The sequence below is a fragment of the Symphalangus syndactylus genome, chromosome 5 (genome assembly GCF_028878055.3).
Source record: "Symphalangus syndactylus isolate Jambi chromosome 5, NHGRI_mSymSyn1-v2.1_pri, whole genome shotgun sequence".
NCBI lineage: Eukaryota > Metazoa > Chordata > Mammalia > Primates > Hylobatidae > Symphalangus > Symphalangus syndactylus.
Window position 1 is genome coordinate 91,799,994 of NC_072427.2, and position 25,384 is coordinate 91,825,377.

At 39.1% G+C, this 25,384-nt stretch overlaps 2 protein-coding genes across 7 annotated transcripts in view; one reads left to right on the forward strand and one right to left on the reverse strand.

Annotated features, from left to right (window-relative positions):
• ERG (ETS transcription factor ERG) overlaps nucleotides 1–25,384 on the forward strand; it is a 271,808-nt gene that overhangs the window by 131,088 nt on the left and 115,336 nt on the right. For 2 of the 6 annotated variants that reach the window (XM_055279705.2, XM_055279707.2), the window contains exon 1: nucleotides 23,532–23,646. The exons of the other annotated variants lie outside the window; for them this stretch is intronic. In XM_055279705.2, the coding sequence (XP_055135680.1) occupies nucleotides 23,629–23,646 (18 nt within the window). In that variant the 5' untranslated portion in view covers nucleotides 23,532–23,628. Of the gene's footprint in view, nucleotides 1–23,531; nucleotides 23,647–25,384 lie in introns of those variants that run through there. 6 annotated transcript variants of the gene reach the window in all.
• Nucleotides 19,413–19,583, reverse strand: LOC129482990 (small nuclear ribonucleoprotein G-like). The gene has a single exon (XM_055279708.1). It carries the CDS (start codon nucleotides 19,581–19,583, stop codon nucleotides 19,413–19,415), a length of 171 nt encoding a protein of 56 aa, XP_055135683.1.

The window sequence follows — 25,384 nt, forward strand, 5'->3', positions numbered from 1 at the left end:
CCAATATAATCAATCTTTACAAATGTTAGTAAATCAAGATAGAACCTTTTATTAGTAAATTTATAGATACGATAAGAAAAAGGAACAAAAATGCATATTTTATAAAGACCATTATTTCAGAAGTAAATCTTTTTTTCTTACATTTGAGAAAAAGTACAAATCTCATTTTATATCTTGTAATTTAAGTAGCTAGATCTTGCCAAAACTTATATATGAAACAGCTTACTTATAGCATTTCTTAAAAGCAATTTATTTTTCCTGGGGGCTTATTCATAGGAAGGGGACCACTTATGAAAAATTATTGATGCTACTTTAGGTTTAGATTAAAGCAATTCTTTCTATAATAGAAAATTCTCAATTTTTGTATGATACAGCTTGTAGTTATTGTATATAACATCAGTTATAACCCTTCATACTGAGAACTTTAGCTGGAGGAATAATTATAAAATTTACCAAGAGATATCTGAATTTCATTCGTATCATGTTTTTAATGTGCAAGCCATAAGTTGCAAATTTTTGGTAAAGAATTTCACAACTAAGAGTGTCTGAATCTGCAAATGTACCCAAGACACCCTTTAATACTTATCTGATCAAACTTACGGTGATCTTAATTGCTAAGTTAAGTCCATTCAGTTAGAGTTGCAAGTAGTATAGTTCCTGCCTCCTCAGGGGAGCTTTGTCACCATTGTGTCTAAGTTGGCCTGAAAATTTCTTAAGCTGATTACTATTTTAGTTTCCAAGCTTCCACGCTTGAATTGTGTTTTTTTGCAAGCAAATTCAATGAACTTCGCTTTGTACTAGGTTCCTCTCTCATTTTATTCACATGGTGATGAACTGATTATATTTGTATGGAGGCTATCTTTCCCAATCACCCTGAATATTGTTCTAAATTTAAGCTCTATGCTTCTCTCTTTGTTTGTTTCTTTTCCTGAGCTTCTTTTGTCCTAGAGTAACCCCCACATTTTTTGGAGGTGGCGTCACATAGTGTTTTAGATGTGAAATAAGGAGTTAGAAAGACTTTGGTCTGAGGTCTGTTTGCTTGCTGTGACTGTGGGCAAGAGACTTAACTTCTCTGTGCCTGCCTACCTTTAGCTATAAAATGTAGCTAATAATAGACATATCTAGTAAGGTTTTGTGACAACTGGACCAGGGCTTGGCTCCGTATGTAGTAGTTGCACTTTGGGTTGCTGAATGTTGCTTGAGAAAATGAAGGGAACCGTGTGGCTGGTCTCACTTTAAGTTGTGTCCATGAATCTCTGATGCACACTCACTGAAGCCTGGAAATCCCCCTCCTCGACTCTGTGCTGTCGGCTGGCTCTTCTGTCCCTGCCAGGCTTCTAAGTGATGGGTGGGCTGAAGGCTCAGCTTTAATCTTGGCTTTTATTTGTTATCTCACTTCTCCCCACTAAGAAATGAGATCCAATCACATGGCTTAAAAACCATCTATAAACTGGTGATTCCCAGTCTCGAATCCTGATATATCCAGCTCCCAACTAATATCTCAACATGTATATCTGTGAGCATCTCGGACATAAAGTACAAATCCCTATCTGCCCTCCCCAATCTCATATTCTTCAAGTCTTCTTCTCTGTAAAGTAGAAACACTGTTTTCGCAGTTGTTAAGCCTTAACATTACACAACAACCACAAACCACAAATCATCTCTGATTCTTCTTTTTTCATGCTCTCTACCTCCAGTCAATCACCAGTTCTGATAGGTCTTCCTGCAGAAACTCCTGGTCCATCACCCATCCCCTAGAATGATGTAGTAGCGTCTTAGCTTGGTTATCCCAGCTTTCCTTTGTGCATGTTGACAAACCTTTTCTGTACAAAAAACCTTCAGAACGTGTCAAGGAGATCAGACAATCCCTAATTCATCTTTGGCCCCAGTGGCTTCCCGCCATATCGGGGTTTAAGTTCAAACTCCTCAGTAGGATCTGGCTCTTGCTCACCTCATGGACACAGATGAGATTGTTCAGCCCTGGCTTGTGTCTGTTCCTCAGATGCCCCTGAACTTGTGAGTTCAAAATCAAAAAGGATATTTGAGAAACTGATCCTTCAGTCTAGAGGGCTACTTCTCTGGATCTTTAAGTAGCTGGTTCCTATTTGTTGTGCAGGTTCTAATTTGATGCCACTTCTCAGTGAAGGCCATCCCCTCCAGCTCCTGGCTCTTCCCAAGGGACAAGAAGGGTCTTGGGAAGAACTCCGGATGCTTCATATCTAAGCTCTCCGTTCCTTCCTTGCAGTGAATTGGTAGATGACCGCAAGGCAAGGTTATCCCTTCTCCCCTGTTTCATCTGCCTCCTTGCAAAAGCATTTCACACGTGAAAAGTTTTGACCTGCTAACTGAGGAGAAAAGTAACCCTGGAAGTTTTGTTTTTGTTTTTGTTGTGTGTGTGTATGTGTGTGTGTGTGTATGTGTGTGTGTCTGTATGTGTGTGTGTCTGTATGTGTGTGTGTGTGGTACCGTGGGGATATCATGCAAAGAGTATTTTATACAAAATGCTTTCAGTGTCCAGGCTGAGTTTCCCTTGTTTGGAAGCATATCAGATGGCAAAGGGCTTCTCAACTGCATCTTTCTCCCTGCTTCTACGTGTGTGGTTAGGGTCTCAGTCCTAATTTAGTTGTGCAGCCAGATATAGCATTTAACTGAGAGAATGATACTGCAGTGGACATTCTTGTAGGTGACTTCTGGTGCACATATACACACATCTCTTTTGTACATGTATATTAAATAGTGGAATTACATAGTCTTTGATGACAGTAGATGTGCCGACTTTCTTTGTTTACTTCTCTAATTCATTCTCCATCCTTCTCTGCTCTTCTTGTCCTGGGAGTTTGACTTCTGTTAACTACATCAAATGGGCTCCTTTGTCCTCTGTCTTCTGTTGGGTTCAGCAAATGAGAGTCACCACAAGGAAGCCTGAGAGTAGGAGGAGAGAGCTTGGGGAGTTTTTTCTCCAGCTTTCTCTCTTTGGTCATGGGTTGGCAGTGACTTTTTCCCTCCATGGAAGGCCACAGCTCCTATTGTGTATCCTCTCCTGTGTTCACAGCTACTGCTGCTGTGTGACTGCTACCTCCCTTGCCCTTGTAGGCCTGAGGGTAGTAATGGCTTCCTGTTCTTGCTAGCCCGGGGGAATTCTTCACCCTTTGGTTTTTACTAAATTCTATGTAAATTCTTTCATTAAATTTTGTTCACTTACCTATTTGAATATGCTATATGCCTCTTATTACAGCCCTGATGGATAAATAAGGATGTTTTCTAAACTCCAGCTGTGTGTGAGGGTTCTTATTGCTCCACATCTTCACCAAAATTGTTAGTCTTTGTTTTAGACATTCTGATGTATCTGTGGTGTTATTTCATTCAGGTTTTAATTTGTACTTCCTGCTTTACTAATGAAGTAGAAGACCTTTTAATGTATTTAATGAGCAGTTGCATATCCTCTTTTATGACTGCCTGTGCAGTTTCTTCCCTGTTTTTCCTTGTGTGTATTCTGACTTGTGTGTATTCTTATTGATTGATGGGGGTTCTTTACATATTCTGGATATGAATAGTAGATTAGATGTGTTAAAGATATCATCTTCCACTCCATGCATTGCCTTTTGATTCTCTTAATAGTGTCTTTTGATGAAAATTTAAGTTCCTAATTTTTTTCTTATTTTAATGCAGTTCAATTTATTAGTCTTTCCTGTACACTTAGTGTTTCTGTGCCTTGTTTATAAAATCTTTCCCTTCCCAAGTCAGGAATATAGTTTTCTATATTATGTTCCAGAAACTTCATAGTTTTTGCCTGTCATATTTAGATTTATAGTTTATCTGACATCAATTTTTGTGATGTTATGAGTTACTTCTCAAGTTTCTGTTTCTCATGTGGATTTCTCATTTTCCAGCATCATTTACCAACGGTTTCTCCCTTTTTTAACTACTCTGCCCCTTTGTAAAAAAAATCAACTGCCACCTTCGTCAAAAATCAAGTGTGTCCGTATATGTGTGAATCTGTTTCTGAACTTTCCTTTCTTTTCCATTGTCTGATTTGTTTCTACCTGCATGAACACCATTCTGACCTAATTGCTGTGCCTTTATAAAAATGTTTAGTAGAGCAGGTTGTCCTACCTCACTCTTTTTTTTAAGATTTGCCTTTTAAAAATTGATACTGTATATAGATAGATAGATAGATGATATATAGATAGATAGATAGATAGATAGATAGATAGATAGATAGATACACACACATAGTTATGGGGCACATGTGATAGTTTGTTACATGCATAGAATGTGTAATGATCAAGTCAGGGTTTTGGGGTGTCTGTCACCTTAGGTATTTCTCATTTCTATGTGTCAGGAACATTGCAAGTCCTCTTTTCTAGCTGATTTGACCTATACAATACATTATTGTTAAGTATAGTCAGCCTACTCTGCTATGCAACATCAGAACTTATTCCTTCTATCTAACTGTATGTTTGTACCCATTATCCAAACTCTCTTCATCCCCACTCCCACTCTCTGCTCAGCCTCTGGTAACCATCATTCCACTCTCTATCTGCATTACATTAACATTTTTAGCTCCCACATAGGAGTGAGAACATGTGGTATTTGTCCTTTGTGCTTGGCTTATTTTACTTAACATAATGACCTCCGGTTCCATCCATGTTGCTGCACGTGATATGATTTCCTTATTTTTATGGCCAAATAGTATTCCATTGTGTATATGTACCACATTTTGTTTACCTTTTCATCTGTGGATGGACATTTAGGTTGATTTCATGTCTTTGCTATTGTAAATAGTGCTGCAGTAAACATGGGGGTGCAAGTATCTTTTTGATATACTGATTTCTTTTTCATTAGATAAATACCCAGTAGTGAGATATCTGGATCATATTGAAGTCTTATTTTTAGTTTTTTGAGAAATCTACTGTTTTCTATAGTGGCTGTACTAATTTACATTCCCACTCACAGTGTAGAAGAGTTCCCTTTTCTCTGCATTCTGGCCAGCATCTGTCATTTTTTGTCTTTTTAATAATTGCCATTCTAACTAGGGTATGATGATATCTCATTGTGGTTTTGATTTGCATTTCCCTGAAGATTAGTGATATTGAGTATTTTTTTCATATGCTTGATGGCCATTTCTGTGTCTTTTGAGAAATGTCTATTGATGTTCTTTGCCCACTTTGTAAAAGTTTTTTTTTAATTGTTGAGTTGTTTGAGTTTTGTGTATATTCTGGATTTTCTCTTACTAGATGAACAGTTTACAAATATTTTATCCCATTCAACAGGTTGTCTCTTCACTATGCTGATTGTTTTGTTTCCTTTGCTGTGCAGAAGTGTTTTAGTTTAATATAGTCTCATTTGTCTGTTTTTTGTTGCCTGTGCTTTTGAGGTCTTAGCCATTAAATCTTTGCTTAGATCAATGTCCTGAAATGTTTTCTCTGTTTTCTTTTAATAGTTTTATAATTTGGGGTCTTAGGTTTAAGTCTGTCATCTACCTTGGGTTGATTTTTATATATGGCAAGAGACAGAGGTCCAGTTTTATTCTTTTGCATATGGATATCCAATTATTCTAGCAACATTTATTGAAGAGGGTGTCTTTTTCCCAATGTATGTTATTGATGCCTTTGTTGAAAATCAGTTGGCTGTGAATATGTGGATTTATTTCTGGGTTATCTATTCTGTTCCATTGGTCTATGTGTCTGTTTTTATACCAGTATCATGCTCTTTTGGTTACTAGAGCCTTGTAATATATTTTGAAGTCAGGTTATGTGATGCTCCCAGTTTTGTTGTTTTTGTTCAGGGTTCCTTTAGCTATTCAGGCTCCTTTTTGCTTTCATACAAATTTTAGGATTTTTTTTTCTATTCTTGTGAAAAATGACATTAATATTTTAACAAGGATTGCATTGAATCTGTAGATTTATTTGGGTGGTATGGTCATTTTAATGATATTAGTTCTTCTGATCCATGACCATGCAATGTCTTTTCATTTGTTTGTGTCCTTTTCCATTTCTTTCATTAGTGTTTTGTAGTTTTTTTGTAGAGATTTTTCGCTTCCTTGGTTAATTTTTTTCCTAGATTTTTTTTTCCTTATACCTATTCTAAATGGGATTTTCTTCTTGATTTCTTTCTCAGCCAGTGCATTATTGGGTATATAAATGCTACTGTTTTTTTAAATGTTGATTTTGTATCCTGCAACTTTACTGAATTTGTTTATTAAACCTACGAGTCTTTTGGTGGAGTCTGTAGGTTTTTCTAGATGTAAGATCATGTCATCTACAAAGAGGGACAATTTGACTTCTTTTCCAGTTTGGATGAATTTTATTGCTTTCTCTTGCCTGATTGCTCTGGCTAAGACTTCCAGTCCTATATTGAATAGAAGTGATAAAAATGAGAATCCTTGTCTTGTTCCAGTTCTTAGAGGAGAGACTTTCAGCCTTTCCCCATTCAGTATAATTTTAGCTGTGGGTTAATCATGTATGGACTTTATTATATTGAGGTATGTTTCTTCTGTACCTAGTTTGTTGAGAGCTTTTATTATGAAGCAATGTTAAATTTTATCAGATGCCTTTTCTGCATTTATTGATATGATCATATGGTTTTTGTTTTTTTCTATTGATGTAATGTATCATATGTATTGATTTGTGTATGTTGAACCATCCTTGCATCTCTGGGATACATCCCACTTGACTGTGGTGCATTATCTTTTTGATGTGCTGTTGGTTTCAGCCTACTAATATTTTGTTGATAACTTTTGCTGAACAAAATACTAGAAAACTTATATTCACCAGAAATATTGGCCTGTATCTGTGCTGAACTGAAGTGATGTTCATCAGGAATATTAGCCTGTAGTTTTCTTTTTTGTTGTGTTCTTGTCTGATTTTGGTATGAGGGTAATGTTGGCCTCATAGAATGAATTAGGAAGAATTCTTTCCTCTTTAATTTTTTGTAATGGCTTGGTGAGGATTGGTATTAGTTCTTCTTTCTAAGTTTGGTAGAATTCAGTAGTGAAACCGTCTGGTCCTTGACTTTTCTTTGTTGGGAGATTTTTTTTTTCCTATCCAATCTTATTACTTGTTATTGGGCTGTTTAGGTTTTCAGTTTCTTTCTGATTCAATCTTGGCAGGTTGTATGTGTTCAGAAATGTATCCATTTCCTCTAGATTTTCCAGTTTGTAATAATCTCTGATAATCTTTTGTATTTCTCACTCTTCTTTAAGAGCATCTTGTCTGTTTTTGACTCTGCATTTCCATACATGTTTTAGAATCACTCGAGTTTCACAAAAACTTTGTTGAAGTATCTATTGCATCTGCATTGAATCTATTGATCAATTTGAAGAAAATTCTGTCTTTGATTATTAAGTTTTTCAATCCATGGATATATCTATCCATTTATTTTGGTCTTCTTTTAATAATATTTTGTAGTTTTTGGTGTAGAGGTTCTGCACATATTATGTTAGATTTATTTCCATATTGTAAGGTATTTTTAATGCTAATGAAAACAGTATCACTTAAAAATTTTGATTTCTATTGATGTTTATGCTGATATATAAAACTAAAATTCTATATTGACCTTGTATCTAGCAAACTTTTCAAACTAATTTATTAATTCTAATGACTTATTTCCAAATTCTCTTGGAAATCCTGTGTAAAAAAATGATGTCATCTGTAAATAAAGTTTTATTTACTTTTTCCCAGTCCTTTAACATTGCATTTCATTTCCTTGCCTTCTTTACTAACTAAGACTGCCAATTCAATTTCAGACAAATGTGGTAATATGTGGGGCTTCTTTGTCTTTTCCCCCAACTTCAAAGGATTAAATTTTAAAGTTTTGACATGAAAATGTGTGGTTTACTGTAGGTTTTGGTAGATTCCTTTTATCAGTTTGTAGGATTTATAAACTTCCTCTTTATTTCTAATTTACTAAGAATTTTTAATGTGAATATTGAATGTTATTAAATGCTTTTCTTCTTTTGTTTAAAGTTATATAAATTTTCTTTACAATGTAAATTTGATTATTTGATTGAAACAAGCTTTCATTCTTAAATCCAATTTGTTCACAATATATATTATTGTCGTATATACTGTTGGATTTTGTTTTCTAGTATTTTATTTAGGATTTTGCATCTATGTTTATGTATGAAATTGGCCTATAATTTTCCTTTTTAAATAATTTTCTAGTTACATTTTGGTATCAAGCTTTCTTTTCTTTTATCTGAAAAGCTTATGTAAGAGTGGCATCATTTTTTTTTTTTTTGAATGCATGTTAGAATTTGCTGATGTCTGGCCTGGAACTTTCTTTCTTTTTTTATTTTTTATTTTTATTTTTGGAGTTGTCCTTTAAGAGGTCTGAGATTTTTCAGTCAATGTCTCTAATAATTATAGGAGTTCAGGTTTTGTGTTTTTTCTTTTGACAGTTTTGGTAAATTATATTTTCCAATTATATTATCTATTTCAACTAATTTTTCACATTTATTGATAGGAAATTGATCATAACATTCTATTACCCTTCCAATGTCTATAGCATCTGTAGTAATAGCCCCTTTTTATTGTTGACTTTGGTTGTTTTAACCTTCCCTCTTTTCTCTCTATAATCACCAGTGACTTATACATAACTAATCTTTTCAGAGAACCAGATTTGGCTTTGTTTATCTTCTCTACCATATGATTATTTACTATTTTCTTAATTTTGTTCTCATTTGTTATTTTTCTTCTTCTTTCTTTGGGCTTTTCTAACTTTTTGAGATTGATGCCTTTGCCTCTTTCCTATGGAAGCTCACTCACAGAAACAGTAACATTATTACGTGCTCCACTTCATATTTACTCTTCTGTTTTATTTGCAGATCCAAGCCTCGTTCAAATTAGTATTAAAATATAAATGACTCCCACAGCCATCTCTTTATGCAGTGCCATAAAATGTGTTCTAATCAGGATTTTATATTACGTGTTTTTAATTATTCTTGTGAATCCTCAATGCCCAAAATGAATTGGTAACAAATATTTGTCTGTAGATGTCAAGATATTTCCTCATACTGATATACTTCTCAGCATAACCTCCCTTTTAGTTTCTTTGCTCCTTTCATGATGAAACAAATCCTTTACCCAATTTCCCCTACAATCTGAATATTCCCTATTTTTGGGGAACCCAACTCAAATTTCTTTTGTCCTAGTTTTTTTTTTTTTAACAAGTTTCACTTGTTGTCTTACTAACAGTGTATTTAATAAAGTCGATGCTCAATAAATACTTTTGTCTCAATGAATAAGCTTCAACCTCTTTGTAGCTATATTAATATGTTTTTGTATTCTATAAAGTCTAATTGGTAGCCTATTAAAAATTTTTTTTTTTTTGAGACGGAGTCTTACTCTGTTGTCAGGCTCGAGTGCAGTGGCACGATCTTTGCTCACTGCACCCTCTGACTCCCTGGTTCAAGCGATTCTCCTGCCTCAGCCTCCTAAGTGGCTGAGATTAGAGGCACATGCCACCATGCCCAGCTAAGTTTTGTATTTTTGGTAGAGATGGGGTTTCACCATGTTGTCCACAATGGTCTCGATCTCCTGACCTCATGATCCTCCCGCCTCGGCCTCCCAAAGTGCTGGGATTACAGGCTTGAGCCACTGCGCCTGGCCCGTAGGTTTTAATTAATATATTTAAATTTTCTTGGCATTTCAGTATTTCTATATTATAATGTGAATTATTTTAAAATACTTTATCTGATTACAAAAGTAGCACATACTTGTTTTATCCCAAATTTTCTCAACTGTTTGACTTGAAAAGGGGGCAGTTACTCCATGATCCAAACCTGAACACTGAAATTTGTATTTTAAGATGTTTTCTCTGCATATACTAATATACATATGTGATAATTTTCTAAAACTTATTATACTTTGAATATTTTCTATGCAGTACATTAATATCTATCTCATTCATAATACTGTGTAGCATAATTATCCAACATCTGATTGAAAGACATATAGTTTATTTTCATATTTTACTGTTACTGAGCAGTATAATAGCAGACATCCTTTGTACTTATAACTGTCTATTGTGAGTATTTCTAAAAAATAGATTTCTAGAATATCAGTCGCAGAGTCATTCCTATATCTATTGATTTTGTTCTTCATTTAATTCATTACCTTTAAATTCAGGAAAGTTACTGAAAATTCAGGGTGTTTCAATGTTAGGGAAACATTTGTTAGGTTGCTAACTTCTTCACACTAAACCTTCTATGTTTTCTTACATTTACAAGCAGTCTAATAATCCAGTGAATCCCTTACATACTGAATGTTGGGAAAAGATCACAACAGGAATATCTAGTTTTCAAATCTTGATTTGTTAAAGATCAGAAATCTTCCTTCCAGATCTTGGTTTGTTAAAGGTGATGATCACCTAAACTAAAGCATATTCAGATGACGGCTGCTTGATTTAATGGAGTGAGCTTTTATTCCTGGCTCTTACAGGAGAAAATCTGTAAGCGGTCAGGGGAAAACGGATTTCAATGTGTACTGTCAATTCCTTTTTTTGCATTTGTAAGTGGGAAAAAAATTAGGTGGTTAAAAGGTGGCAGTTTTGAGTTATTAAGAATGATCTGGATTAGCCTCAACTTCCATGGGTCACTACGAGGTAGCCAATGATACTTCACATCTGGTTTTGGTTTGCAGTAACTGACAAAGAAGCACAATGTATGTATAGCCCTATTGTTAATGTCGTTCCACTCTTTTAAAGACAAAAAGCTCCCCACTCCAAAAGTACAGAAATATTTTCAACTTCAATTTACAGATTAGGCAAAACCTCTTGAGTTAAGGGTCACTAAAGGCAGTTGAAAAATTTCTTTGCAAACTTCTCAGTGTTCTTGCTGTTAAAGAAAAATAGTAAAATAAAAAGAGCTCCCCAGTGTAAGAATTCCATGAAACAGAGAGTGACGTGTGAGACGCATTAATGCTTTCCATTCCTGATGAAAAGCTCAAACAGCTTTAAGTAATGTGGAATCCAGTATCTCAAATCCTAGAGCCGTCTAGGAGGTGAGTTTTGGGTGCCCTAGCTCCCTGGGATTGGAAGAGCAACACGTTGTCTACAGGCATTCCATATGTGAGTTTAATTATGATAACTTGACTTCTTTAAAGAAGCTTTTTAGATGTTTGGGAAGAATCCCACTCAGGACTGTGGGTTTTCTTTCTCCTGCTTTCCTTGGGGAAGGAGCACACAGGACCATGGTTCTCAGAAACGGAGACACACTCTGTGAACCTGTGCACGTCCCTGTGCCCACAGTGAAGGCCCTGTCCAGTGGTCAGCGAGACCCACCATTGCAGCCTTCCAGATGGCTCTCATTAGAGTCAAAATTGACTGAGGGAAGCCCCCGGGGCGTCCTGGAAGCCTTAGAGACCATGCCAGGTACAGAGCCCCTGATTTCTAGGAGCTAATGTTTCAGAGAAAATAATAACAGCACCTTCTAAACACTAGAGCTTTTCTTTTTAGTAACTCAAGGTAATGAATCCCCACCCTCTCCCTCTGCTTCTCATTTACCACCCCTATTTCTCTGCAAGTCACAAAGGGGAAAATTGAACTTTTCCCACATCTCCTTGGGAAAGTAATCTGAGGTTGATGGGCAGAGATGTTTCCAGAGAATGGGAATGGGGTGCCAACAGCATGGAGGAGCCTGGGGAGCTGCTGGTATTGGTCATAGAGTGAAGACCAAAGTTAGGGATGGGGGAGGAGGGTATCTACTCTCATGGGGCAAAGTGACCCTGAGGCATCTCTACATTTAAGGGGCCCAGAAAGAAAAAGGGTGGAAAAGAATAGGAAGGAACTGTTGATGTTCCCTTCTTATGTCCTTTCTGTTGGGTCAAAATACTGTTGTAATTTTGGCATATTTTTCTCTCTATCCAATATGCAAGTTGTTTGTTTGGCTGAATACTGCTTCGCTTCTTTTCTGCACCTCCAGTGACCGACAATGCTTAGCACGTAGCCAATGCCAATCAAGATTTGATGAAGGGATGAATGATCATACAGAAGGAATATTTTCTGCTGTAGCAACATTGCAAAAGTTTCTTCTTGATTCAGGAATCTTCTGATGGTATGCCAATGCCCGGTCGCTGTATAACAACTCACTCCAGGACTCAGTGGCTTTAAATCACAATGATCACTTTCTTATTTAGAATCTCTCATGGTTCCAGGGCTTGATTGGGCTGAGATAGATATTATTTGCTTGGAGTCTTTTATAGGTTTGCAGTCAAGTGCCAGTTTGGGCTGGAGTGATCTTGGTTTCTTCATTTATACCTCTGATGCTGGCTGTGGGCTGGGACTGATGCCCGGAACACCTACAAATGTCCTCGTCACATGGCTTGGGCATTCTCCCCGTATGGTGGCTGAGGTTTAAGAGTGACTGTTCCCAAGAAAATCAGGTGAAAGCTCTATTCAGGTGGAAGCTCTATCACCTTTCCAAGGTAGCCTTGGAAGCCACATAGCTGAACTTCTGCTGTAGTCACAGCCCAACTCAGATTCAAGGAGTGGGAACGTGGACCTCACTTTCTGATGGAAGCAAAGTCAATGTCACTTTATAGAAGGTTATGCATGGTGGGAAATCCTACTGGGCCGTCTTGGGAAATACAGTTGCCATGGTGATATGGCAAATGTCTAGAAATGCAATCAAGATACCATTCTAATGGTTTCTAATAAGTATGTGTGAAACCAACCCAGTTGCCTAAATAGTTTGACTGGAAATAATTTTAATCAGAGTTACTTTGGAAAATTACCAGGACTAAGTTGTATACAAATGGGAGCTCTTATTTTATATTGAAATCCAGATAAATGCACTGTAAAATCATCACGATGCCAGCAAAATAGAGGATGTATACTCATCCACTCATTCATTCATTCGTTCTTACAGCTGATATTTTTTTTTATTGACTATCCACTTGCTTACGGGTACTATTAGCTCAATTATTGAGACGGAAATCCCGTAAGATACAGATTTGGGAGGCTTCTTAGAGAAATTTTACCTTCCTCACTTCCCAACGACTCAATCTAAGAAGACAGCTCAAAAAAGCCACTTCCACAGCTCACAGGGCCTGCAGCTGGACTTGGGAGAGAGGTGGTGATAGTGGGGAGAAGAGGGGTGGGGAGAAGAGGGGTGGGGAGCAGATGACCTCCTGCTCTGTCTCTCCCTCATCTGTTCATAGATATTGATACCATCCATTGTGAGTCTGTGTTTGCCTGTGTGTCTGTGTGTATATATGTGTGTGCATGTGTGTGTATGTGTGTTTATATGTGTCTGTCTTTGTGTGTATGTGTGTGTGTCTGCATGTGTGTATATGTGTGTGTGTTTGTGTGCTTCTGTGTGCCTGTGTGTATGTGTGTCTGTGTTTGTGTGCTTCTGTGTGTCTGTGTGCATATGCCTATGTGTATGTGTGTCTGTCTTTGTGTCTGTGTATGTGTCTGTGTGCATGTGTGTGTCAGTGTATGTGTGTGTCTGTGTATATATATGTGTGTTTATGTGTGTCTGTGTGTTTATGTCTGTCTGTCTTTGTGCCTGTGTATATGTGTGTGTGTCTTTGTGTGTGTGTTTTCACATGTGTGTGTCTGTGTATGTGTGTGTCTGTGTGTATGTGTATGTGGGTCTGTGTGCATGCGTGTGTCTGTATGTTTGTGTGTCTGTGTGCTTCTGTGTATGTGTCTGTGTGTGTTTGTATGTGTGTATGTGTATATGTGCATGTGCGTGTGTGTGTGTGTCTCTGTGTGTGTGTGCATGTGTGTGCGTGTGTGTGTCTGTGTGTCTGTGTGTGTGCATGTGCATGTGTGTGTGTGAGAGAGTGATGGGGGAGCCATTGGTTCCTCACAACTTAAGTCCCAGCCATCATCTTAACTTTGAGGCTGGTCAGCAGGCAGTTTAAAAACAAATGAAGACACTGATGCTGGGCACGTTCTGTTCAGAACTGAGGGACTGGCTGGTGCTTTGGCCACAGCTGGGCCTGGCCACATCCCTTCAGAGGAGCCACAGCTGGCTGGACTGAAACTGGCTGGGCCTGTCCCAGTGCCCTCCTGTCAACTGCTGTTGAGAGAACCTCACCCATCCCAGGGGAGTCCCAAGTTCAAGTCAAACTCTGGGCTCTTGAAGGGCTCTCCTGGACTAGCCACTGACACAGCCAGTATTGCCCTTCCCTGATGCTCCTGGGCTCTGTGGCCGGCTTCATTCATTCATTCATTCACTCATTCAGTAAGTGCTTGTTGAGGGTCATCGCTGACACGGTCATGAGGGAATCCTGGGGCTCCCCTCCCACTGTCAGCACTGGGGCTCCAGGAAGATGGCTGCCTTCCATCTCCAATGCATTTTCATTTCTTCTTTGAACAAACCTGCAAAGTTACTGGTTGATTGAAAAAGGAAAATTGGCACAAATGAATTAAATGACGCGTTGGGGTCACCGAGCAGTTGGGGATAAAGCCAAGGTCCCTGTTATTAGGAGGATGCTGCATGGACTCTTCCGTTCGGAGAAATATCACGAAGGCTCCCCGCCTCCAGCACGCGCCAGTGGACCCCTCTTGTGAAGCAGAGGTTAGCCCTGCACTCACAGTCCTCAGTTCCTACCGAAGCCAGCTCATCATTAGCAATTTGTATTGTTCATGCTGGCAAAGCAGAGCCCAGGGTCGCTTTTTCTCGAGCCAGCGTCTTTTATCTGCAGTTGCACCCCAGCGAAGCTGTGGCCGGAATGTACGACTGTCACAGGGTCCAGGCTTCCTCCCATCTAGTTTGCGATGCCTCTCACATGCAAAGGTTATGTTTGTTTCCCTTTAAAAATAGCAGACGAGTAGATGAAACACTGCCTTAATTATCCTTCTGTAGAACACATTGAAAACGAGCCTCCCTGTTCTACTGGCAGAGCGAGAGGAAAATGTATCCTAAACCGCAGTGGGTGAAGCCTCTTCAGATGTCGGTCAGAGCCTTACCCACAGCCAGCCCCGCCCGACAGCCGTGAACACAAACAAACAACTGTCACCCATTGACCTCACGATTCCTTGGTATATGAACCAAAGTGGAAGCGGGGAGAAAAGGAAATACTGCAGATATTTTTAAGTACAAGCAAAGACAGAAAGAGGAAAGTTGCAAAATTGGTTATATTTCTTTTTGCTTAAGTGTATAATGTTTGGATGACCAAAAAGTCAGTGTAAATGTATAATAAGATTATTTTCAAGAAAATCTACATATTAAGTTTTAAGGCCTATTTTACTTCATATATACATAAAGTACCATTTTGAGAAGTGATATACTCCATGCATATCCCAAAATACTACACGTTTTTTTGAGAAAGGAAGGGACCGTGAGGTTTTTTTCACATCTGACGTATTATAGTATAATCCATATTCCTCCTATAACACTTAGTTCTGGAAAGGATCTACTCATGTCTGAGTTTAGGCAGGCGCTAGCACTGATGTCAGTATTGTGTACAGAGAAAACAAACATGCTCTGAATTTACTGAATTTGATGCAACTCACATTTGGGAACATATTGAACAATCTAAAATTATTGTAAAGTGGAAAATTTTTCAGGCTTTAAAATCATTAACAGTGGCATGAAACAATTATACAATTTCCATGGTCAAATCTCATCCCCCCAGATTTATGCCTTTAATCTTATATTCAGATCTGTGTATTTCATCTTTGCTCCTAAAACGTGTATTTCTTTATGTTTTATAATAATGAACAATTCAAATTTAAAAAAAAAAAACCACCATTTCTGCATTATAAATGTTAGATCTTAATTTTAACAAGTAAAAAATTAGACCACTTTGTAAAATAATGTCAATTCAAGGAATTTAAATCAAGAATTAGGCACACTAGTGCCTATTCGCTCTAGAGGCCTTTTTGAGGGGGCATTTAGCACCCTCTAGTGACAACAATTCAAGCTGTTCAAAGGGAACTTCCCTGCACGGCTCATGTCTGGTTTCTAGCTGGCAAGTAAACAATGCAGTGTGGTTCTTTAGGCAGGAGGTGGTTGCTTCCTCAAATCCTTGAGGCAGGATTATTTTTGTAGCTGTAAATAAAGGCTGGAATAATCTCCACCAGGCAACTGCGCAGTGGGAAAACCATGATTTATCCCTATCGGCTATAATATTCTTTGGCTTATCACGGCCAGTCCACTCACAAAGAACATTTCTAGTACTCCTTGAACACTGCAGCCTTTCCCAAAACATGTGCTGAGATCTGTGTGGGCATCAGATGACAACAACAAATTTACTGACATCATCGTTCAGTTCAAGTCGGTGCATTTAACAGGATTTAACACATTTTCATATGAGTGAATTGGAAAAGAACTGGCCTGCCTTCACTTCCGCTGCACCTCTGTGTCCTCTGCGTTGCTTGCAGTGGGAGATAATACAATGTGGAGAGGGTGAGGTGTGGAGAGGGGGCGAGGGATGAGGAGGGCTGGGGTGGAGAGGATACCATGTGCAGTGTACGGTGTAGCAGTTACTGCGCTGAGACAGACTCCCAGGGTCCTGTGCTCCTGACTTCAGGCACGGGTATAGGGCTTCATTGCATCTGCAGGTAGCCTGATGATGATACTCATGCAAATATAAATGAATTTGTGGCAAAGATTTTTTGCCTTCGCTTCATTTCTGATTCCATTTGTGATAGAAATAAATTAGTAAATAAATCATCAAATGAGGTGATGCTGAATTAAAGTCCACCTCAACCTAAAACTAAAAGCCAACTTTAGAAAGCAGCCGGAAAAATTATTAATGCAGGCTTCTATATAAATTGAACGCTATTATAGTGCCACTTATGATCTTTCTTTAAGAAGTAATCTGTATTTTCTTTAAAAATAGTTCATAAAATAGGCCGGGCACGGTGGCTCACGCCTGTAATCCCAGCACTTTGGGAGGCCGAGGCAGGCGGATCACGAGGTCAGGAGATCGAGACCATCCTGGCTAACACAGTGAAACCCCGTATCTACTAAAAATACAAAAAATTAGCCGGGCGAGGTGGCGGGCGCCTGTAGTCCCAGCTACTAGGGAGGCTGAGGAAGGAGAATGGCCTGAACCCCGGGGGGGCAGAGCCTGCAGTGAACTGAGATCGCGCCACTGCACTCCAACCTGGGCGACAGCGAGACTCCGTCTCAAAAAAAAAAAAAAAAAAAGTTCATAAAATAGTGACAGATTAAGACAAAAATAAGTGATGCTGTTTAGTATCTTATAGGTGAGATTGACACACTTCTTAAAAAATCATTTAAAATTCTGACTAGAATCGAAATCAAAATTAATTTCAACAACCTGGGATAAATTCTCAGTTTGGCCAAGGATGGTGACCGGGGACAGTACCTGGGAAAGGATACTTTGGATCTGAGTCGGGGGTAGAGTGGGATGCCAGTTAGATGCTTTTGTGAATCTTAATTATATGCCCCGTGGGCATACCAAGCCTTATGGGCACCAATGGCAACGTGATGTCTGTAGCATCTATGCTCAGATATACCCGGTTATATGGATAAAGAAGTTGAAACTCATTTAATGGTTTCCAGATTATATAGAGAAGCCTAATAATTGGAACAATACATTTAAAAGTTATTTTAAACTAAATAATGGTGGCAAAATAATTACTCTCCTCTTAGGTTTCTTTCTGAAAACCATAGATAATACATTGACATATTTGGAGTCCTTGATAATGGTTTTAATATTCCTGCATTTTTAAAGTCATATGGAGTTGAGTAAGAGCAAAATTGGCATAAACTTGAGAACGTGTGGGATGCTTATGAAATTGTGTTTATTGAAATCATTGCTCCATGTGAGCTTATAGAACTGAACTGACGTGTGCTTCAGTATTAAGGAAATTGCAACTTGGTGTTGAGAAGTTGAGGATTTGGTATGTGATAACAGTTTCCTTGGTTTCTATTAGTTCAGATCAAGCAAGAGACTGAAGAATACATTCACCACTTAGAGAAAGTGTTGAAACAATGGTTATTTAAATTGTAATTGGATTATTTCTTAATGTGCTGCTGGGGGATATGGCACTCCCCTCCCCCCCACACACACACCCTCATACACACACTCACACATTCATACACACATACGTAGTTGTATCCAGTGGAGTGAAGCTGTAATCATGAAGTGTGCTGTGAACAGAAAAACCGTCCTTAAACAGCACTGACTGGGTGCCCTTGAGGGCTGAGAGTGTCTTAATGCTGCATATATTCTCAGGCAAATCCTCCAACTGCTGCAGATGGAAAAGTTCCACGGAGTGCTGGAGTTTTCCATTGTGTGGCAGCCCCAGATGCTCGATTCTTATCTACAATCTCAGGCATGTTCCTGGCAAAAATCCTTGGGACATCGTTCTTGCGGGGCTCTCATGAATAATCCAAACACTATGCATTTTAAATTCATGTGTCATCTTAAGGACGATATACAGCACTTTTGTCCTATTGTTTTGTCCTTAAAAACCTGCGTTTCATGGGTCGCTCCCAGGCTCTGAGTTTTATGTGTGCAGAATTTGAGGAGACTGAGATAGGCTTCCCGAATGCGGAGACACGCGGTGACTGGATAGAGCCCTGTAATCCTGGCTTCCTGAGTGCCCACTGGAGTTTCTGGCAGGAAAAGGCATGCCATTAATATCACTTGAATGGATTAATGCCGCATAGATGGCCTCCACAAAACTCTTGAGCATTTCTGGGTTTTCTTAATAAAATGAAAAAAAAAAAGAGCTCTATGCTTGCTGTAGACATTTAAAAAAGAACAGGCATTTGGGCATGCTAAAAGATTTGACACCTACAAGTATTGTGGGTTGCACCTTTTACAGAACATGCCTGTATTTTTCAGATATTTACAAAAATGTACAACATTGCATGTTACTTACATATTTTTATATTAGGATATAATTTATGTTTATTACAAATTTATGTTTTGAAAATATAAGCGAACCAAAGAAGAAGAGGGGAAAAAACAAAAAGCTTCTCTGCCATTAGTGTTATAAGATACAGCTGTCAATATTTTTACTTTGCCTTTTTATTTATTTTTTATTTTTTGACTGTTACAAAAGGTTATTGGCCAGGCGCGGTGGCTCACGCCTGTAATCCCAGCACTTTGGGAGGCCAAGGCGGGTGGATCACGAGGTCAAGAGATCAAGACCATCCTGGCCAACATGGTGAAACCCCGTCTCTACTAAAAATACAAAAAATTATCCGGGCGTGGTGGCAGGCACCCGTAGTCCCAGCTACTCCGGAGGCTGAGGCAGGAGAACGGCGTGAACCCGGGAGGTGGAGCTTGCAGTGAGCCGAGATTGCGCCACTGCGCTCCGGCCTGGGTGACAGAGCGAGACTCCATCTCAAAAAAAAAAAGTTATTTAACAAAAAGTCCAATATGAAACATACATGACCTAATTTTTACATATAGTAAAACAGGCCCTTTGGAGAGGGGACATGGGTTTTTCTGTTGAACAGCCATTATTTATACTCATTCCAAAGTTTCTAATATGATGACACTATTTCCTTGTATTACCACCGTTCCAATACTGTTCTGCTGCCAACTAGTTGACATCTCCACACATTCATCCATCACAAGATTCATAAAGGGATCAAGTCCCCATAATATTCCTTGTACATGCCTGCCACCATTGCATTTCATCTTTCAACTCGGGAAGGTTAGCTTCACTCGTGGTGCCTATTCCTCGGGTTCACAGATGCTTTGGAACAGAATGTATGGCCACCCCCATCTGCCTTTTTATTTTTAACAAAATGGGTCTACGATATAATTCTCCTATACTCTGTGATTTTTTAACTAACCAGGTAAGATATCAGAGCAGTTTTCCATATTGCTAAGTGTTCTTCTACTACGTCATTTTCCTGCAATGTTTTTGAGGAGGATGGGCGTTCCATTGTATGGATGTATAGGGCAGGGATAAAGACATGAATGAGTCATGAGTGAATCTTCTGTTGTGTCCCCACAGATGTGGAGGTTCAGCCGGGTCTCCTTTCTTTGCTCTGCGCATGTATCACATTGAGAACCATGTGGCTGTCATTCAGAGTGTTCTTAGCTCCTGACCTTCCTCCCCATATTCCATACAGAGAAGTTAGTAAGGGAACAAGAATGAGAACTTGTTCAATCTTTAGAAAATGGGAAGAAATGATTTTAGGATAAATAAATAATAGTGCTTCTTTTATTGTGACAGTGAATTTATGGTATATTTATTTTATATTATTTTGTTTCTTTCTTTGGAGTAAAATGTGAGGAGACTAGTGGAAGGTTTTGGCAGATTCACAGGAGATGGGTTTGTGGCAGAGAAGCATGCAATGGAAATGTGTACTTTATTCATAGGTTCTGCTGTCCACAGCCACTGGGTGGGCTGTGCTGGTCTAGTGTGATGTTTGTTGCGTCTCAAGGAGAGTGAAAAAGGACCCTGCCCTGACAGGCTCATGGCAGGATGGGCCTCAGGTAGGGGCCGTGTGCCAGATTGCCCCCTAACTTGGTCTGTGCGGAGACTTGGAGGGTATATTTCCCTAGGGAGAGGAGGTATCAGGCGGGAAAGCCAGCCTGGTTATCTTAGGCTGCTGGGTGGTGTAGGGATGAGGCCATTTAATAGCATAGACTTGGGGTACAGGTGAGGAAAGCTGAAGTGATATCTATATCTTCAGATAATTTCCCCATAGGATAATGTTTGGGAAATGGTTTCTGCACTACTATATTCTAGTTAATAGATGTGCCTTGGCCGGGCGCAGTGGCTCATGCCTCTAATCCCAGCACTTTGGGAGACTGAGGCGGGTGGATCACGAAGTCAGGAGATCGAGACCATCCTGGCTAACATGGTGAAACCCCGTCTCTCCTAAAAATACAAAAAAAATTAGCCAGGTGTGGTGATGGGCGCCTGTAGTTGCAGCTACTCAGGAGGCTGAGGCAGGAAAATGGCGTGAACCTGGGAGGCGGAGCTTGCAGTGAGCCAAGATCACGCCACTGCACTCCAGCATGGGTGACAGCAAGATTCCGTCTCAAAAAAAAAAAAAAAAGATGTGCCTTGTGCTATCAAGAGCCAAAGTTTTTTTTAAAACACTTTACATTAGTCAGAGATTACCAGGCTTGGATGCTATGATGCCATTTGAAACATCAAGAATTATTCTCTTTGAAGACAACAGGAATCAAACATTTTGTCATTAGAAATGAGGCAGAGTTTCCTTTGTAACATTTTGGAACAGAATTTACCACTCAGTATCCCCAAATTAACTTTTATTAGATCACTTTTTATGTTTGTATGCATTTCCAAAATTAGACACAATGAAACTTATGGATCGAATATTGATCAAATAATAGCATCTGTTTTTCTCTTTTTTAGTATCCAATAAATAAATTTGTCTCTTATAAAACAATATTTTTATTAGTTAGAAAACAAAGGATACGTGCATGCATGTATGTTATACGTAAATAAATATGGGAGAGAGAGACAGAGATTGAGAGAGAGAGCGTATGTGTGAGAGAAAGCAGAGAAAATGATGTGCATTGGCACCAGTAGACAATCAGAGTTAACCAGGTGAAGGGTATTAGGAGTTTTGTGTATTATCTTGTGGCTTTTCTGTAAGTTGGAAATTATTTCAAAATAGAGAGGTAAGAAATCCCACTCTTCACAGTTCAATTTGCATTAGGCAAGAACCAGGGAGTTAAGGTCAAATCATCACTGAAGCATTAGGTCCTGGTAGAAATGCTGATCTTTCCTGCTGCAGGGAACAACTGAGGGCTGGATTAGCAACCAGGAGGCATGCGTGAGGCGGGACCATGCGGGATTTTCTTCCGTGGCTATTTCTTTAGCAAAGCGTTCATCTTATTTAAAGCTGGTGTTTGGTAAATGCGTAATTGGGCGTCACATGTTGTGGGGGCCACAGTTAACGTTTTACATTGATGCTTCTTAGGAGAGATCAAAAAGCAAGGACACTCAGGGAAGCTGAGAGAGCTTTTCTCCTCCACACTCCAGAATTCTAGTGGAAGCTGCCCAGATAAAACAGCTCAGGACTTTGAAATTTTCGGGGAAACAGAATTTTAATCAGCCTGCCATCTTATTCATTGTTCAGAGATGAAAAGAGCGGAAATCAACACCCCCTCAAAATGTAGGTGCTGAGAACTTAGGTTCTGATTTCTACAGAATGATTTTCTTACAACATACTCTCTTTCTTTTCTTTTCCTTCTTTCTGTCCCTCCATTCCTTCCTCCTTCCTTCCTCCCTCCATCCTCCCATCCTCCTTTCTCCCTCTCTTCCGTCCTTCCTTTCTCCTTCTCCTTCCTTTTTTTCTTGTCCTCTTCCCTCTCTCCTCCTCCTCCTCCTCTCCTTCCTCCCTCTTTCCCCCCTTATCTTTCTCCTTCTCCTCCTTCTTCTATCCTAACATGAGGTGATAAATCAGACGTATATACTAAAAGCCAGAATGGCCTGGGCTGGTGGACAGAACTCTGACACATACCAGCCTAAAGTCTGAGTGAAATCTATTTACTGAACGTCCAACTCTGCAACCAGGAATTGTCAGATGACTCAGGACTTAGTCTATTGTGTTCTTGGGGTCCCCTGTTGAGACCACACCTCTTTGTGGGTCCTGCGTTCCTGTAGCTAGATTCAAAGCAAAATGTTTCTTCCAAGCAATTTCCTGAAAATGAGTAATTAAAGTCCTGAAACCCTCTAAGGAATGTTCAGGCCTGCATTCGCTCTACTTCCTTCGAGGAGAAAGCAGACCTGTGACCCTGAACTTATAGCTTGGATTTTTAACATGTAATGGGGCCCTCACATGGCATCTCTGGGTAGCCAAAAGTTCTATGAGGATCTGTTGTCGGCAACATGGATGTCTGTCAGAGTGAGACCAGCTCACTGACATTCCCGGACATTTGTAGTCACTTCAGTTATTTGGATTTTAATAAATACTTGAAAGCAAGACTTGGAAAGATTTATTTTTCCTCTTTATTTTTCTTGTTTACTGTAAGCCTAGAGTCCTTGCGTTTTCAACAACTTTGTTGTAGGGCAAATAAAAAGTGCAGGTATTTGGAAGGAGAAAATGAAACTGTTCTGGAACACTCATATGAAATGTTGAATAAATACAGGTTGTTAAAAATCAGCCAGGCAATGGCCGTTACTGAACATGGCCGTCTATTAACATGAAATAAACTCCACCTGCAAAGTTTCCTTTTAGGAGAAAGGAGCTCAAGTCCTCTGTCCAAGTAATTCTGCGAAGAATTGGGCTGCAAAGGGCTGGCACCCGGGGCAGTGGGGTGCCCTCAACGCCTTGGTTCCAAGGTGCTCGCAGCCCGTGTGAAGCCATGCGGAGTCCCATCACATCTGCATCCTGCCTTGGTCTCAGTGCAGTGTGTCACACGGCGGCACACCGGTCACACCTGCTGTGGCAGTCCCCATCCCAATTGATGCCTTTTCTTTTTTTAATTAAAAAAAAAATCTCCTGGCTGCATATCATCAAGAAAAACAACATTGTTTTCAGGGTCTCTTATCTCTCCACTCCCAAATATCCTGTTTCTTTGGGCTGGACAGCCAGGACCAATAGAAACCTCTTCCTGCCATTGGCTGACTTCATTTCCCAGACTTAGCACAATCTCATCCGCTCTAAACAACCTCATCAAAACTACTTTCTGGTCAGAGAGAAGCAATAATTATTATTAACATTTATTAACGATCAATAAACTTGATTGCATTATGGCCAGCACCATTAAGGTAAGGAAAGGGTTCCTTTTAATTTGACAAAATCTTGTTCTTGTTACTCTTTTCTTTGGTTTCCTTTATCAAGGCAGATAAGTTAGGGTTGGGCAACACCCCCACTGCCACAATAGAGGACAACAAGATTTCCTTTGCACTGCCTAGTAAATTTCCTTTTTCCTACTCCAACCATCCGCAAGGCTTAAAAACTTCAAACTCAGAAAAAAATTGGGGTTTCTAAATTCACTGTTGAGGGCTGTGGATTACTTTTGGAAAGGCTTTTCGGAGCGCTTCTGAATTTTCAGATTCTCTAACTATCCCTAACAGTGCCTGGATGTGTGTCTGAGAAAAGGCAGCAGACTCGGAGAGGTTGAAGGGTCGGGTCAAAGCAAAAGATGGGTTTGTGAATGTCGGACATTTGGAGGCTCTTCGGTGGCTCCTTAGCGTCAGGGATGCCAGGCAGTCCCAGTGGAAGCGAAGAGATACTCGGCAAGTGGCTGCTGGTAATGGGACGCAAATGTTGACTTGATTTGTGGGACATCCATGCTGAGAACTGAGTGTTCACGTAACTCAAATGGGGGTAATTTGGTTTGTTCCGCTATATGTTTATCTTCAATAAAATACCTACTCTCTGTGCACCGTGAGTAAGATTTCTTCCTAGCAATGGTTAGGTTTGCGGGGATTGGAAAGCAATGGCTGGTCGGTTCTCTGTGCTCTGGGGTGTTTGGTCTGATGCATTTCCTTGCCTAAGTTTTTAGTAGATGGCATATAGAGATTAATGTGGAGGTAAATCTGCACAGGTACAATCCTAAATATGGCCTGATTCTTGGAAATGAAGCCAATTTAGTGGTGACTGCAAGTCAGGGGGCATGCGGTCTTGAATGGGGGTCTGTTCAGTTGTTTTAAAGGCCACCATACCTTCGTGACATTTGTAGAAATGTGAAAAATCAGCAACAAAAGCAGATGCTGAGTGGAGGAAAAAGAAAATTGTGTTTGTTGCATGTCTTTAGTTTTGCTGCATGAAGGTGAGAAGCATTTGGTGGTGTTTTCATGAGGCTTTTAGTTTGTTGGAAAGTGCATAAGAAAATGGAAGTTTGCCCAGAATTGGGCCAAGCCATTTTCAAAAATACTCTTTGGTTTGGTATTTTCATAATTTGAAATGTTTGTATTAGAAGATTTAACTCATGTACCATAGAAACTGTGTTTCAGAAGTTCAGCTTTTATTTCTCAAGGTGTGTTCAATAATGTATTAAAAATCTACGTACCAAGAACTTTCACCGTATAGAGACTTTTCTTTCTTTGGCTTCAAGGATTGGAATCTGCTGAAATATGGCTCCTATACACAGGAATTATAAAACCGAGAGTTAATGTGCCCTACTTTTAGCTACATGAATAGAAATTACTTGATTTTGTGACCCAAAATGTTATCTTTTTTTTTCTTATTTTCATCCTTATTCATATGCATGTTAAATCAAATATTCTGTGTAAATCTTGAATAGCTTGGGTACGATCTTATGTGTTATTTTTTTCCCAAAAAAATCAGTGCGTTAAAAAGGACATTGAAATAACAGACCATCCTTTAGAAGGTAGGTACATTTTGCAAAACATCCAAATGCGTTATACTGTTTAATTTAAAATATACATTTATGAATACATGAAGCTATTTTGAAAGTTTGAATATTTTGTGATTTTCTGAACACTTTTTTGGAAATAATAGCTTACACTTGTCTAAGATACTATGCTTGATTTAACATTT